Source organism: Elephas maximus, chromosome 15 (assembly GCF_024166365.1).
Source record: "Elephas maximus indicus isolate mEleMax1 chromosome 15, mEleMax1 primary haplotype, whole genome shotgun sequence".
NCBI lineage: Eukaryota > Metazoa > Chordata > Mammalia > Proboscidea > Elephantidae > Elephas > Elephas maximus.
This window is the reverse complement of record NC_064833.1, coordinates 45,594,578-45,609,990: the sequence shown is the minus strand read 5'-3', so window position 1 is coordinate 45,609,990 and position 15,413 is coordinate 45,594,578. Positions and strand designations below refer to the sequence as shown.

Genomic DNA, 15,413 nt, shown 5'->3' with positions numbered 1-15,413 from the left:
TTACGCTCATTCAAGAGGCTGACCTGAATAAGAGGGATTTCAGTAGCGTGCTTAGGGATCCTCTATTGCACCTGTCTCCAAGGAGCCTTTTGGAAAGATTTGGGGCCACCTGGTTATTTTAAAGAATCAGGCTTGTAGAATAATGGCACTGAGGAGGCTCCATGAGCCTTGATTGTCAGTTCCTGCGAGCTGAGTGGGAGGCTGAACTAAGGGCAAAAACTTGTGAACGCCGGTGACCATGAATTTTAGCTCACAGAATTGCAGAGAAACAGCGGGTCTAGGGAGGAGAAGAAGGCGCTCCTGTTCAGTTGCTCCCCTGAGGTCTTTGGGGGTCCAGCTTATTAGCAAGCTTCCTGGGGGAATGCCAGCACAGGCCCTGCTGAGTTGCCTATCGCCCCTTTTGAGGTGGTTACTCTTGGTCAAGGAGTGGGCTCGGGGGCCTGTTTTGGAATTCTCACAGAGGGGGCAGAGGCCTCCCTTTACAGATTAGGTTCTCCATTGAAAAGAACAGAACAGCGGTAGAGGCAGAGTTGAGTCCCTGAGTGGTACAAACGGTTAATGTGCTCAGCTGCTGAGAGGTTGTTGGTTTGAGTCCGTCCAGAGGCACCTCAGAAGAAGGGCCCGGTGATGTACTTCTAAAAATCAGCCATTGAAAACCTGTGGAGCACAATTGTACTCTGACACACATGGGGTCACCATGATTCAGAGTTGACTCAGTGACAACTGGTAGAGATGTATTTAAAAGAAAGGTAGGTAGAATGAAAAGAGAACATTTTCAGGGTGGACTCGACGGCACTGGGTTTGGTTTTTTTTTTTTTTTTTTTTAAGAATCTCTTGGACTAAGCTAAATGCTACTTTCTGTGGAGACAAAAACTCTGTGAGCTTTCTTTTTAATGGCTAGCTTTGGTGGAGAGTTCCTATGGGGCTGGATTTGAGCGCTGGGGGTAGGGTTAGGGCCACCTACTTAGGGTTGGCCACATACTTAATCTGAGCGCAGAGCCAACCCAATGCCAGACGGTTCTGCTGATGTCTCAAGCCTTTGCCTGTGCTGCGTCCTCTACCTGAAACGCCCCCTTTACCCCCTGACTCCCCTGCCTAGTCCCGCTCTACCTGGCTGATAATCCGCTGATGGCTCAGAGCTCAGCTGACGTGCAGCTTCACAGGAGCCTTGCTCCGAGCCCTCAGAGCATCAGTAAGTCATACAGTGTCGTGAATGGTGTGGCCCCTGCTAGACTGAGCATCGTGAGGGCATGACTCTAGCTCCAGTGGTTCAGTGTGGCTTCAGAGGTTGTCTGTCATAAGCAACAGAGGCCTGATTTCTAAAGCTGGCCCCCAGATCGAACAATCATCCAGCTATCGTTGAGTTGACTCCAACTTATGGCGACCCCATGTATGTCAGAGAAGAACTGTGCTCCAAAGGGTTTGCAGTGGATGATTTTTTAGAAGTAGAAGTAGGCTTTTCTTCTGAGGTGCCCCTGGGTAGACTCAAACCTCCAAACTTTCTGTTAGCAGCTGAGCACACTAACCATTTGCACCACCCAGGGACTCCAGATCAAACATTAGAGCACTTGTAATAGCTTTAGTTATGTAAAGCTTAAAAACCTTCCCAATTAAGAAACTCTGACATGTGATGTAGCAGGTCAAGAGGTAGAAACCAAAGTAATGTGTCTTTTGAGTGCAGGGGTAGGATGGACATCCCTTGTGGTTTTAATTGTCCCTCATTTTTGCTCTCCATTTCATTTTGTGCTCTTACTTCTGGTCCACGTGGCCATGACCACGAGCTACCCCACTGTCTCCTACACACTGTGGGTGGAGAAATGTTTCAGGAACCATCCCAGAAATTTCCAGGGCCATTACTTTGCATACCGGAGGCACCAGCAGTACTAGCTCCGTACTGGGGTTTCTGTGTGCCCTGCTTAATTTATTAGTGAGGCCACTAGATGGAGTGCAAGCATCGGTGGAGAGCCTATATGGAATTGGCAGGCCTGGGGCAGTCTGGACAGGAGAAGTACAGTTCACAGGAATAAGCCCTTGGGACCACGCAGCCCAAGATGACAGTGTGTTCTCATTCCTTTGGCCAGGTTCTGAAGACAGCCCACCCAAGCATTCAGGCAACAACGAAAGCCATTCTTCCAGAAGAAGGAACCGACATTCCAAATCTAAAGTCACCAACGGAGTTGGAAAGAAATGAAAGACCCTGGTTAATCAGAGATGTTCCAGAGAGTGCCTAGAACTGAGAGGGAAACGGAACTCATCTGGACCTCCCTGTTAGGAGGTCAAACCGCACAGAGCAAACGGGAAGAGGAGAGGGGACTTTTGGGGGGTCATTGTTTGAGAGTGTAAGTCTTGTTTCCCACTGACCTGACCACACCAGGCAGATCACAGCCTGGGGTCCTGTGCCAACTTGGGGTCTCTTCCAACTTCAGCACTAGGCATGCGGTCACTGGTAGCAGTACAGTGTGTTTGAAGGGAAAGGTAGCTACTTACTCATGGTTGCCAAGAGCAGTTTTGTGCTTGGGTATATTGTGGATCATTTTAAACGTCTTCATTCAGACAGGGCATCAACTGTGCCGTTAATGGACTCACCACCAGTTTTTATTTTTATGAATCTGCCTTTCCATTTGAGTGATTTAAGTTCAGGCCACGTTTTTTCTTTTCTTTTCTTTTTTTTTTTTTGCTATTTGTTTTTAAGTTAGGATGCTTACAAGCCTTCTGAAGCCACTGCTGGAATTGATATTCAGGGAAGGCCATATTCCCTTCTAGATTAAAAAAAAAAAAAAAAAGTGGGGGGAGGTTTTGTGTTACTGTTTAACATCCCAGCTCAGCCCCCTCTTAAAACCTTAAACTACGTGGAGGGTGTAAACAAGTCTGAGGAAAAGGTTAGTTACCTGCATAGGATCCTGGGCTTCAGATCTGAACCATCGTTGTTCCGTTCCGAATGTCCTGTGTCCAAAACTGACCCCCAGTGCACAAAGTGAGCCTGTCAGGGGTGGCGGACGCCGCGGCTGCTCCCACAGCCAGGTGCCTTGCACATTTGATTTGTTTTTCCTTCCACGGTGTGTTGCTGATGTTGTCTTTTAGTCACACGTGAGGTGCTGGTGAGTGTTATGTTCCATCTGTGCCATGCTCTAGAAGATTTACCCTATAGTTCACCACCTTCGAGGGGTCCCTGTTTTAAATAAAAAAAATTCACGATAAAGCCCGTCAAAGGTCTGTGTCTGAGAAATGCTCATTTCTTTGTATCTTACTGGTATTTTCCATTGTTTGTAAGCAATCATAGTATTTTCCAAGTGGCTTTAGGATGATATGAATGTGTGTTTTATATATGTTGTTGTGTGCCATCGAGCTGACTCGAACTCATAGTGACCCTGCAGGACAGAGTAGAACTGCCCTATAGGGTTTCCAAGGCCATAATCTTTGCAGAAGCAGACTGCCACATCTTTCTCCCACAGAATGGCTAGTGAGTTTGAACCACTAACCATTAAAGCAGCCGAGTGCTTTAACCATTGTACCAGAAGAAAAAAGAAAACATTATGTGTTAGAGAGCTTACAGACAAATATGTCTATGTCTTAACCTTTCCAAGTAACCACTAGAAATAAACGACAAGGTCATTGGTTTTTACTTTGGTAATGGTTACATCAACCATGTTGGATTTTTCCTTAACAAGTGGCTGGTACCCAGCTGATTGACTTTGCGTATACACTTGCTGAAAGCAATCCATTTGTTCCCTCATTTCACAGAGCACAGAGGTTTCAATGTCTTTTCCCCCTTTAAGGAAATCTTTAGCCCTAGAAGTGTCATGTTTTCCTTTTTCTGCAAAAGAATGCAGAGGTGAGGGGGTTAAATGAATCATGCACAGCCGGGGTCACATCCTGTGCTCCGGAGGGCGGGCGGCGACCACTTGGTTCAAGGGCACGCACAGACCTGCTCCAGCTGCCAAACACGGTACCCGCAGTCCCTCAGGTCACGTGACAAATAAGGGGATTGGCTGGGAGGGGCCACAACTCTGACCTTTCCTGCGCTCTGAAAACAGCAGCATTCCCACGGAAGTCTCGGAGATAGGCGAAGAGGTGCGTGTTTCACAGACACACCTGCACTCCTGTAACCCAGCAAAGAACCCTTTTTTAAACATACCAGTTACCATTTGCTGTCGAGTCAGCGCTGACTCATGTGACCCCACGTGTGTCACTCAGAGGAGAACTGTGCTCCATAGTGTTCCCAGTGGCTGATTTCCCAGAAGCAGATTGCTAGGCCTTTCTTCCAAGGTGCGTCTGGATGGACTGGAACCTCCAGCTACTCGGTTAGCAGCTGAGCACGTTAACCATTCGCACCACCCAAGGACTCGTTTATAAACATGTACAATTTCAGTATAATTTTACTTCAAAAGCTGCCGTGTGGAGAAACGCACAGATAAGTTGGGAGTGGGTTGGTTGGTTTTGCATTTTGCTTTTCTGAGCACCGAGCACTTGTATACGCTGTCTTCTTGCCTGTGGCATTTCACTGAGTGTCTCCAAGTTCCTTTGTGGGAGAGTTGAGCCTGGCACTTTACCACTCCCCTGATTAATAGCCCAGTCTGACTGATGAGGCATGCTTCCTCTCTCCAAGGCCGCCATCGGGGAGGCACCTGTTTAGCACAGGGTGAATTTGACTGCACTGTGCGGGTTGGGGTTCTGGTGGAATATACTAAGAGCAATGTGCTCACGAGACAATTTTTTTCTCCATGGCTTTGTACGAACAGCCAGGAAAGTTCTCAGGTACTTTTCCATGCTCTTTCTGTGATATAAACTTTTTTTTTTTTTTCTTTTGGTAAGAGCTTTTGACTCTTAACAGTTACAAAACCAGTGCTTCTCACGACTGGCCCAAAACAGCTGCCGTTGCCACCTAGAAACCATACTGCTGGGTTTAGCCTACTTTTTTCACCCATTTCTATGGAAATGGACCTCACATTAATGAAAATAGAATAAGTGCTTCAGAGGCATCATGTAATCTCAGAAATGATTTGAGTGCAAATTATCTCATGTTCGTCATTGGCAAACTGCCCTCTCAAAAGCTATCACTGTTTGGAACATAATACACAAAGAATGTTTCATGTGTTTTCTCCTGGAGCAGCGTTGTAGTGAGTGTGTTAGACACTTTTTCCTCGTTGCCATTCTTGGTCTTCCCGTGGCCTCTGCCTGCTTTTCTTGTGTCCCTTTTCACCATCTGTAAAAGTCTTGGCCAAACTACTCCCGCAGCAATGCCAGGACCTTTCATTGACCCTTTAAGCATTTTGATGATAGAAGACATCCTATAAATGCCGGTCTTATTTTCACTAGGACTGCTTCTGTAGTGAGCTTGTGAGTTACTCAAGAGAAATAAAATTCTTTACCAAATACATCAGGTTCAGCCTTACTGCTCTTCTCTCAGACGCTGCAGTGTAGCATCTGTAAGTGATATCCCTTTGTGTCAAGGCTCACCCTTTGGAATTGGACTCCTGGTTTGTTTGGTTTTGTTTATATATTATAGGATACTTGTTCGGGCCCTCACAGGGCCCCTGCAAATAACAGGTAAGGCTTGTCACAGAAGGGGAGGCTAAACACAAAGTAGGGAACAAAAAATGTAACCATTGGAAACCAGACTTAAGTGAGCACTTTCAACACAGGAACACAGGGGGACTTGACTCCTGTGCTCCCTGGATTGTTGGGGGCTGCAGAATTCCTGGGCCCATCACAGCGTTGACCAGGCAGGGTTTGTTTCTTCTTACTGTTACGACAGCTAAGAATCCCACAGATAGCCTATTGCAGTCCTCAACGTATTGCCCATTATGTGCTTGAAATCAAGACGTAAGACAGTTAAGACTTCTCTTTATCAGTGTTTCATTACATAACGCATCTCTTTCCTTCATATGCATGTGTGCACTGCAGGGTTATATTTGAGACTCAGTTCTTTGCAAGGGTTAGCGTTGGCAATGACTGAGACCAGTTGGGCTGCACCGTCTTGTTGCCAACCTGTAATAACTAGATTTTTGCAACACTTCCCCTTACATTCTATTCCAAACCTCAGGCTGGGGCTAGCGCAGGTGAAGGTTGCAACATTTTCTTAATTGAACTTTGGTATCATCTTTGATGCAATAAATAAATACGGCTTTTTTTTTTTTTTTTTTTACTTTGCTATATTCTGTGAATTAATTACTTATTAATGTCTACCAGAGAAGGGGAAAAATAGTTGGATGTGAATTCTTGTTAGTCTGTGGGAATGCTGAATTATAAAAATCTTTCGTTTCAGATGTCTACAAAAAAACTGCGTTTAACTCATTTTTCAGATATGTATCTGTGAGTTTGTCATGACATTTCTTTTCTTGCACCTTGTGGATTTTGAAGCTGCCTACCCTATGAGAAGACGTTTGTTGTCACACTCTAACGCTGTTCTAACACTGGTGGCGCCAACAGTTACGCACTCCACTGCTAACTGAAAGGTTGGTGGTTGGAACCCACCTAGCCGCTCCATGGGAGAAAGACCTGGTGATTGGTCTCGTAAAGCTTACAGCCACAAAAACCCTATGGGGTGGTTCTGCTCTGTCACGTGTGATCACTATGAGTCAAAATTGACTCGACGGCACCCAGCAACAACACTGTTCAAGGGTTTGCAACAGGTCCACGTACCTCCTAGGCCTCACATGGCTAAACTTAGTTTATTATTGTTAGCTGCCATCAAGACAGCTCCAACTCATGGTGACTTTATGTATAACAGTGAAATGTTGCCTGGTCCTTAGTGTATACATCGTGATAATCTGATTGAAAACTGTTCTCTTTATATGCGGTGTACCTGGCCGGTTGGAGAGGTGGGTGACAGGCAAGCGTCCTGCCCACAGTCCTGGTAAAAGGGTCTCCAGGGGCCCTAGCATTATTGTGCTTTGGAGCAGAGAGAATGGTGTTGACAAATCCCTCCCGTCCTTATAAGCCCAGTGAGGACAGGAGCATCATTCAGGAAATGATATTTCGCTTTCACAGCAGATGCAGCCAACCACCCAGGCTCCTTTGGGCTCGTGCTCATTAGTTACCATTTCCTTGTTAACTGGAATGTGCTGAAGCAGGGGGCTGCTGAGGGCCTGCAAATTCGTGGGCACTGAGAATGCTCTGTACTGGCAGGAAGGTTTTCTCTGAGCAGTTGTTGCCCTGTGTGAGGCCAGTTTCCCCTTCGTGGATGCTGACGAAGGCAGACATGTGGCTTTCCAAACCACAGGAAATGAGGTCTGTTGGCCTTTATAAGAAAAAAGGAAAAGAAAAAAATTGAGACTGAAGAACCAAAACATTGCATTTTCATGTCTAAAGCATACACAATAGCCTTAATTACAGTGTTGAACTCCAGGCAGGGTTTATATAACGATGATCCCTACTGGAAATCTGGACTATAAACCTTACTGTTCCACTTGCCTGAGAAAGAGCTGCTCTGGCTCATTCTCGTCGATCTGACTGCATACATCATGGACTGATTAGGTATTTTACGGGTTTGACCTGGGAAGGACTTAAGAACAATCTCCATCTTTAAAAATGTTTAGAATTCTCCACCTTCTCTTGTTGTTAGGTGCCATTGAGTGGATTCTGGCTCATAGCAACCCCACGTGACAGAGTAGAACTGTTCCATACAGTTTCCTGGGCTGAAATCTTTATGTGAAAAGATCACCAGGTCTCTCTTCCACGTAGCCACTGGCTGGGTTTGAACTGCCAGTGTTTCGGTTACCAACTGAGCGCTTAACCGTTGTGCCACCGGTGCTCTTTCCATCTTAAGAGTGGAGAGAATCCAGAGCAGAGGAGATAAAAGTTCAACATGACAACTGCTCAGAAGTCCCAGACAAACGCATTTGAATACTGGGGTCCTTTGAAAGACCCCTCTCAGAACTCCTCCCCCTCTCGTCCCTGATGGCTCCTCCCTGACTCCTTAGCTGGCTTTGCTACTGAGCCAAGCACCCGGAGTGGCATTTCCAAATCCAAGGGAAAGGGCGTCACTGAGACCCTCCCCACTCTATACCCAGTGATGTATTACATACGTTCCACTTGAATCCTGTGAGTTTGCAAGTGTTAGCCTCATTTTACAAAAACGTGAAGCATGGGGAGGTTGAGTACTTGACCCAACATCATGCAGCCAGTAGGTGGCCGCCATGTCAGCACAGAGCCTAACGTTCTTTCTCCCGGTCCAGGCTCCTTGATTCAGTACTTGTGCACACACTTTTTTCCCCATTACCAGATCAGTGCCACCATGTATCTCCACTAACCTGGCTCCCAGCCAGCCTCCAGTTAACCAGTTGCTGTCAAGTCAGTCCCAACTCATGGCAACCCCATGTGTATCAGAGTGGAGCTGTGCTCCATAGGGTTTTCAGTGGATGATTTTTCAGAAGTAAATCGCCCGGCCTTTCTTCTGAGGCACCTCTGGGTGGACTCAAACTTCCAACCTTTTGGTATTGGCACCACCCAGGGACTCCCCTGGCCAGCCTCAGCAGCTGTTAAATGGATGGTGAAGAGCCGGTCCCTAGGTGGCGGCTCCGTTTGTGTGTCCCACTCTCCCTTTAAAGGAAACCCACCTGACTCAGATCTCAGGCTCCCACTTCATTAGAGAGGGCTGGACCTCCACACCCCTCTCCAGAGGTTAGTTCCACACATGATTGGCTGGCCGCACCCTCTGTGGAAGGCATAACTGACGTCAGCCCTTGGTGCCTCTCATGTCTTGCGACTGGAAGGACTCTGGCCTCAACATCCCTTTTTTTTTCCTGCAACCTCCTACAATGAGTCAAGATGCCATCCCTTGAAGCTGGGTCCCTGCTCTCCATTTGGGTTCTCTTCCTGGTGTGCTGATGTAGTCTGCAAATTGTTGGAAGGCAATTCCTCTTGCTTGTAGCAGCTCCCCCTGCCCTCAGGAATCTGATTTACGATTTGGTGAGGCCATAAACCTCTGCTCCTCACTTCTGAAAAACAGCAAAGTATGGGAAAGAATGTAAATTGTAAATACCGAATTCTTATGGTCAGCAATAATGTAATGGCCTGGGTTTTCCTTTTTAATATGTTATGCATATGGTTTTAATTTCTAAGGGGTTGGGTACCCTCCCCCCATATTTCTAGGCAGAACAGATAACAGTGAAATGTTCTGCTGAGATAGTGTTTTTCCAAAATGAGAAATAGCCTTTTTCTGATGACTCACTGGCCAAAATACTTTGAAATGCCACTCTTCACAGAGAGGGATGGGACACTAGGTGATAGTGACATTCCTGGAGTCACTCTACCCCAAACCAACCCCCATGTTCTGTTCTCACTTAGCAAAATCCTCAATTTTAACTTCCTAAGACGAAGTTTTCCTGTAAGGTTTTTAAAATTCTCTTCCTGTCCCTCTTATCAGTCAAGGTTCTGCTGACTAACTGGGAGCAGCTTCTTACTGCCGCTGCAAGCAGTAAGGACAGCCGCAAAGTCATCCTGAAGACCAAAAAAGGTGGCGTAAGTTGGAATTTTCGTTCCAGAAGTGGGTCAGCTCCAGGCTTAGATTTCACAAACTGAGCAGAAGCAGCGCCCTCGCTCTGCTGGGCAGGAAGGAAGGAGCCACTGGCCGCCAGTGAGAATTCCCGCCGCTGTTCTTTTCAGACCACAGAATCCCAAGCTTGGTATTGTTGTGATGGTGTTCAGCATTTTTCCCCTTAAACCCAACCTCACCCCAGTTCATAATGATGGGGGAAAGCTGAAAAACCACCCTGGGCCTCAAAGTTCCCAAGCTATTGTTAGTGCAGCCCAAGGCTGCCAGAGTTTTAACTAAAGTCAGTAGGGTTGTGTTGTTCTTTGTGTGGCCAGAAGTATACAGACGATGGAGCCACATGCACATAGCGCATTCGAATATGACGCTTAAAATCACAAACGTGTCCACCCACAGAAATATACAATCTCGCCAACACCTATTCACTCACACACGCCCAACCCTTCATGACTTCCTGTCATTTTCTTTGGACCACCCTGTACTCACAAAATGCTGGGCTCAGAAGAAGTGGGGGGATGGCCAGACCACACATACATAGGGCATGCTGGAGAGGGTGAAGGGTCTCAGACATGTCCAGGTGGATGTGTTTGGTCCGGCCACCTGGATAACCTCAGCTGTAGGCCCACTCCTCAATGCTGTCTCTGCCAGAAGTTTCTGTTTATGCACATCTAAGTCATTTCAACAGAAAGAGGAGAGAAGCCCATCAGCGATACCCACAGAAAATGTATACATCAGCTTTGTATTTAGACTGGGATCTGTAAGTTAAATTTACAAAGGGATATGACGAAATCAGTTCTTGAGTAATGACAGGTCCAAAATGTAATTGCTGACATGTAAATTAACTTGTAGCGTCACTGTTTTGTAGTGTGAACGGCACAATTGCTTTCAAGTTTAGAACAATGGTACAAACACAACTTCTGGTATGCTGCTTCAGAGCTGACCAGTGTCATGAAATCTCACCCAAAATGGGTGCAATAAATACAAGTGGCCTGAGAACAACACCAAACACCTATGTCATATGCTAGACTCACTGCCTTAACTTTTCCCATTTGTCCTATTCCAACTCTTGATTTTTCATAAAATTATTGCCAACATTTAAAGTCAACCTGTGAAAGCCAGAACCCATGTCAGACAGAAACCTGTCAGAGAAGGAAAACTCAGATATTTTCCACTAAAACAAGTGATAGAATAATGGTAAGACTGTACCCTGTCAAAGTCAGAAACCTTGTGAAACCTGGAAAAACAAGGCAGTCCCATCGAGTCTCCTGCCCTCCCAGGTTTCACTGTGTCTTGTTTGAGGAAACTGTAAATGTCCAGCTGCTTGGACCGGGAGAGAGAAAAGGAATATTTAGGTGTTCAAATAAATTTCTTTATGTGATGTGTTGACATCACCTCTCTGCTGTTGAGGTGCCAATATGACTAGTGAGTGGTGCTTTTTGCCCTATTTGGCAAAGTGATTAATACTAAAAGCTGACACTTACTCAGGCTAACCATGTGCCAGGACTAAGGGCTTTCTGTGGATGATCTACCGAACCTATTCCTCACAAGAGCCTCATTGGAGTTGCCTGTTTCACAGACAGGGAAACAAGGTTTAAAGAGGTTAAGAGACTCAGGTGATCTAATTTCAGAATGCAAATTGTGATCCCTCTGCCTAAAAGGCAATAACATAAGAACTCTGGCTCACATGGCAGACTTCCCCAGTTCAAATCCTGCCCCCACCGCTTAGAAGTTGTATGATTACGGGCCAGTAATTTAATCTCTTAGTTTCATCCTCTATAAGATGGGAATGATAAAATCTCATGGAGTTGTTACCAAGACTTAATAAGTTTGTTCTTGTAAACGCACTTAGGACAGTACTCAGCCTACAGTAAGTCCTTGATAAACATAAACTGTTATCAGTGTTAGCCCTAGCGTCCCAGTGGTTAAGAGCTCAGCCACTAACAAAAGGTCTGAAGTTCGAATCCATTAGCCACTCCTTTGAAACCCTATGGGGCAGTTCTCCTCTGTCCTATAGAATCAACTCCATGGCAACAGGTTTGTTTGTTTGTTTATCAATGTTACAAGGAACCCTGGTGGTGCAACAGTTAAGTGCTCGGCTGCCAACCAAAAGATTGGCAGTTCAAACCCACCCAGTGGCTCCATGGGAGAAAGACCTGGCAATCTGCTCCTGTGAAGATTACATAGTCTAGAAAACCCTATGGGGCAGTTCTGCTCTTTCTACTCTCCTAAATCTGTCTGTTGTGAATCAGAATGGACTCAATGGCACCTAACAACAACACATCAATGTATATTGATGGCCTCTTTAGAGGCAGGGGCACATTTAGGAGGTGACTGCAATAATCTAGGCAGGAACTAGGGAGGACCTGAACTAGGGCAGCCTTAGGATGGAGAGGAGGCTATAGTCCCAAGAGACCTTACAGAGAGAAACAGTGGGACTTGATCCCGATGAGAGAGAGGAATCCAGGATAAAACCCACACTCCTTGGCATGTCAAGAGATCGCCATGATCTGACCCAGCCATGTGTCCAGCATCATCTGTTGATCCCCTGCACCCCCCTCACCCCCCGCCCCTACCAAGTACACCACACTTTTGGGCTCCTCAGTGTCTCTGACATGCCTGATGTCTGCCCCTGGCATCTGCCCAGCCAGCTTCATACATCCTGCAAATCTCAGCTGAAACGCTCTAAACTCTGGGTTGTTGTTGTTTGAGGATGCTATCAAGTCAATTTTGACTCATAGTGACCCCATGGGACAGAGTAGAACTGCCCCATAGGGTTTTCTAGGCTATAATCTTTCCGGGGGAAGACTGCCAGGCCTTTCTCCCATGGAGCTGCTGGGCGAGTGTGAACTGCCAACCTTTTGGTTAGCAGCCGAGCGGTTAACTGCTAATCCCTGATGCACGCAGAAGTGCTCCTTGCCCTGTGCTCTGCTGTTCATCTTTTTGATAGCAGCACACCTCCCCACTCAGACCGTTCATCCCCCGTACCTAGCACACCACGTGTGTTCAGGGAATGCTCTCTGAATGAGTGAATGGGCCAGTGGTTTGATGGACAGAGGCCACAGGTGCACCCTTCCAGGACATGACACTTTGTGGATTGCTCTGGTTCCCCTGGATTCTGCAGAAATCCTATACAGGGTCTTCTGGCCCAGGCTCACCTTGGCAGTGGGTCCTGCTGCCTCCACTTCTTTACCTGGCACACTTTCCTGGCTCCTTGGGGCCCACACTCTGGTAGTTCAGAGGGCTGCTGTGCTTACTTGTTTCCTGTTAGACTGTCACTAACAGTGGAAATTGATAGACTGCTCTTTGGGGTGTTAATCAGAATATACCTTATAATAGTTTCTTAGAACACTCTTCGTTCTTTGAAGGCAATGACTAGGAGCCACTTTTTACTCATCAGTGCTATGGCTGGGGCAGGTGTCAAGACCGTCTACTTCCCTCCCTTCCATACCTATTGTGATATTGCCAGATCCTAAAGGATGCTACTACTTTCTCCCTCCACCTGCTGGCCTGTAGTCTAGTTAATGGCTGTAACTCAAACTACAGGTTTTATGGGGCCCTCCAACTGGCATTCACAATTCTGAAAGTCCATTCTAAGAAAAATAATATAAAAATGTCTTACTCCTGAAAAGTTTACAAAAACAAATGGTATGTGGCCCCACTGCTGGGCTACCTCCCAGAGTCTTGGATGAAGCCCATGCAAGTGAAGGGAACTCAAAAGCTTAAGGTTCATTAACTTCCTGGTAAATCCGCCTCTAACAGAACCAGTATAACTCACTTCACCAGCCTGGGGTTCTAATAAGCCATATCTCGTGTTTTCCCAAGTAATTGTTCAAATCCCAAGATGCCATTATCAGCGAGCCAGAAGTATAGCATTTCTCCCTCTCCCCCAAGGCCATCTTCTGTCCCACCCAAACTCTAAGAAGGCTAAGATTTATTCCCTCCGTTGGGGTCAGAGAACTGGAAAGCCCCACCAACCCTGGAGCACTGGGACTCAGACTCTGCCTCCTGGCTCTGCCCAGGGTGGTGAACATGTCCGCTCTGCCATGACATTTATTTCCAGCCCCAATCCCACAGTAGCAGTGTCTCAGCTTGGCCAGTGTCTCCGTTTCCCAGGGCTTCCATAACAAAATACCATAAAGTCAGTGGCTTTGAAGAGAAATGTATTTTCCCACAGTTCTGCAGGCTAGAAGTCCAAATCAGGTATTGGCCATGTTGACTCCTTTCGAGGGCTGTGAGGGAGAAGCTGTTCTATTCCTCTCTCCCAGCTTCTGGTTTCTGTTGACAATCCTTGACATTCCTTTGCTGCTTGCAGAGGTATCTTCACATGGCATCTTCCCCTGCATGACTCTGTGACCACTCAGAAGGGATTAAGACCCACCCTACTCCAGTATGGCCCTGTTGATTTAAATGGTAACATTTTCGAAGAGAGATTCCATTTCCAAACAAGGTCATGTTCCCAGGTACAGGGATTAGGACTTTAATATATCTTTTTTGGGATTGACACAATTCATAAAAGGTGGCTAGGTGACACCATGCACAGATGTCATTCCCAAAACACTGTGCAAGGGTGGGGAGTCCACTGGAGGTTCAAACCTCAAACATCGTCAGCTCCAGGCCCAGCCTGTCTTCATTTCCTGGTGCTGTTAGAACAGAAATACCACAGGTGGGTGGCTTTAAAGAACAGATATTTATTTTCTCACCATTCTGGAGGCTAAACATCCAAATCAGGATCTCAGCCACGTCTATGCCTTCCTATGCCCTAGGAGTTCTATGGTGATCCTCACATGGCATCTGTTTTCCCCAGCATGTGCGTGCGTGCGTGCGTGTATGTGTGTGTGTTCCTGTGTCTATGCTGCTCTTTATACAACTAGAAGTGATTACATTTAGGATCCACTGTCCGCTCATATGACCTCAACTTTTTGGCTATGTTACATTAGCTTGTACAGTGGAAGGTGATTACATGAGATTAGATTAGATTACAACCACAGGTATAGGGGCTAGGATTCCAACACATATTTTAGGAGGACCATAATTCAGTCCATAACGGGGAGTCTGTTGGAGGTTCAAACCACAAACACAGTCTGCTCCAGACCCAGCCTTTCCTGCACATAGAGCCCAATTTGCCAGCCCAGTCTCCCCCTTCCTTCACGATGAGTACTCGTTGAGGACTTCTGTAGCCATTCCAAGGAGCCCTAGTGGTACAGTGGTTATGCACACAGCTGCTAACCAAAAGATTGGTTCAAACCCATCAGCTGCTCTGCGGGAGAAAGATGTGGCAGTTGGCTTCTGTAAAGATTACAGCCTTGGAAATGCTATGGGGCAGTTCTACTCTGTCCTATAGGATTGCTATGAGTCAGAATTGACCCAAGGCAACAGGTTTGATTTTGGGGTTTCTTTTTTTTTTTTTATCCATCCCTATCACAGCGATCCTAATCCATTCAGGAGACTCCCATAAGGGCTGCCTCAAGAGCAAAGAGGTGGCACTCTTAATTTCTTTCCTCCTCTGACAGCCTCTGGCCTCGGTGGATTTGTCTACCTCCTCCCTGGAACAGCTTGCTTCTAGGGGTGTGGCAAGTGGGTGCCTCGCAGGCCACAAAAGCAGAGAGGGCTAAAAGTGCTGCTGCAGCAGACCCCCTATCTCCCAGTTTTATGGTTCTTTCCTCCCAAGACGCTGGCTGGACCCACTTCATAGGATTTGATAGTTTACAGAAGAGTTCCTGCCCCCCATATAAGCTGCTTCCTTCCTGCCAGGCTCTCAGCCCTCTGGTTTTCAGCTGGTGACAGCAGTGTTTGTGGGGGATCTTTCGGAGCTTTGCTGAGCCACAGGGTTTGGGCTGCCAGGGGCCACGTCTGCTGTGTATCTAGAGAAGATTTTCTTCCTTACGTATCTTGTGAGGCCTGGTTACCACTTTAATGAGAA

The 15,413-nt window shown here is 46.6% G+C and overlaps 1 protein-coding gene across 1 annotated transcript in view; it reads left to right on the top strand.

Moving 5' to 3' along the window:
* PTDSS1 (phosphatidylserine synthase 1) overlaps positions 1-3,226 on the top strand; it is a 74,031-nt gene extending 70,805 nt beyond the window's left edge. The window contains exon 13 of the mRNA XM_049853793.1: positions 2,082-3,226. Coding sequence (XP_049709750.1) covers positions 2,082-2,191 — 110 coding nt within the window. The 3' untranslated portion in view covers positions 2,192-3,226. The remainder of the gene's footprint in view (positions 1-2,081) is intronic.
* Positions 3,227-15,413: the final 12,187 nt, after the last annotated feature.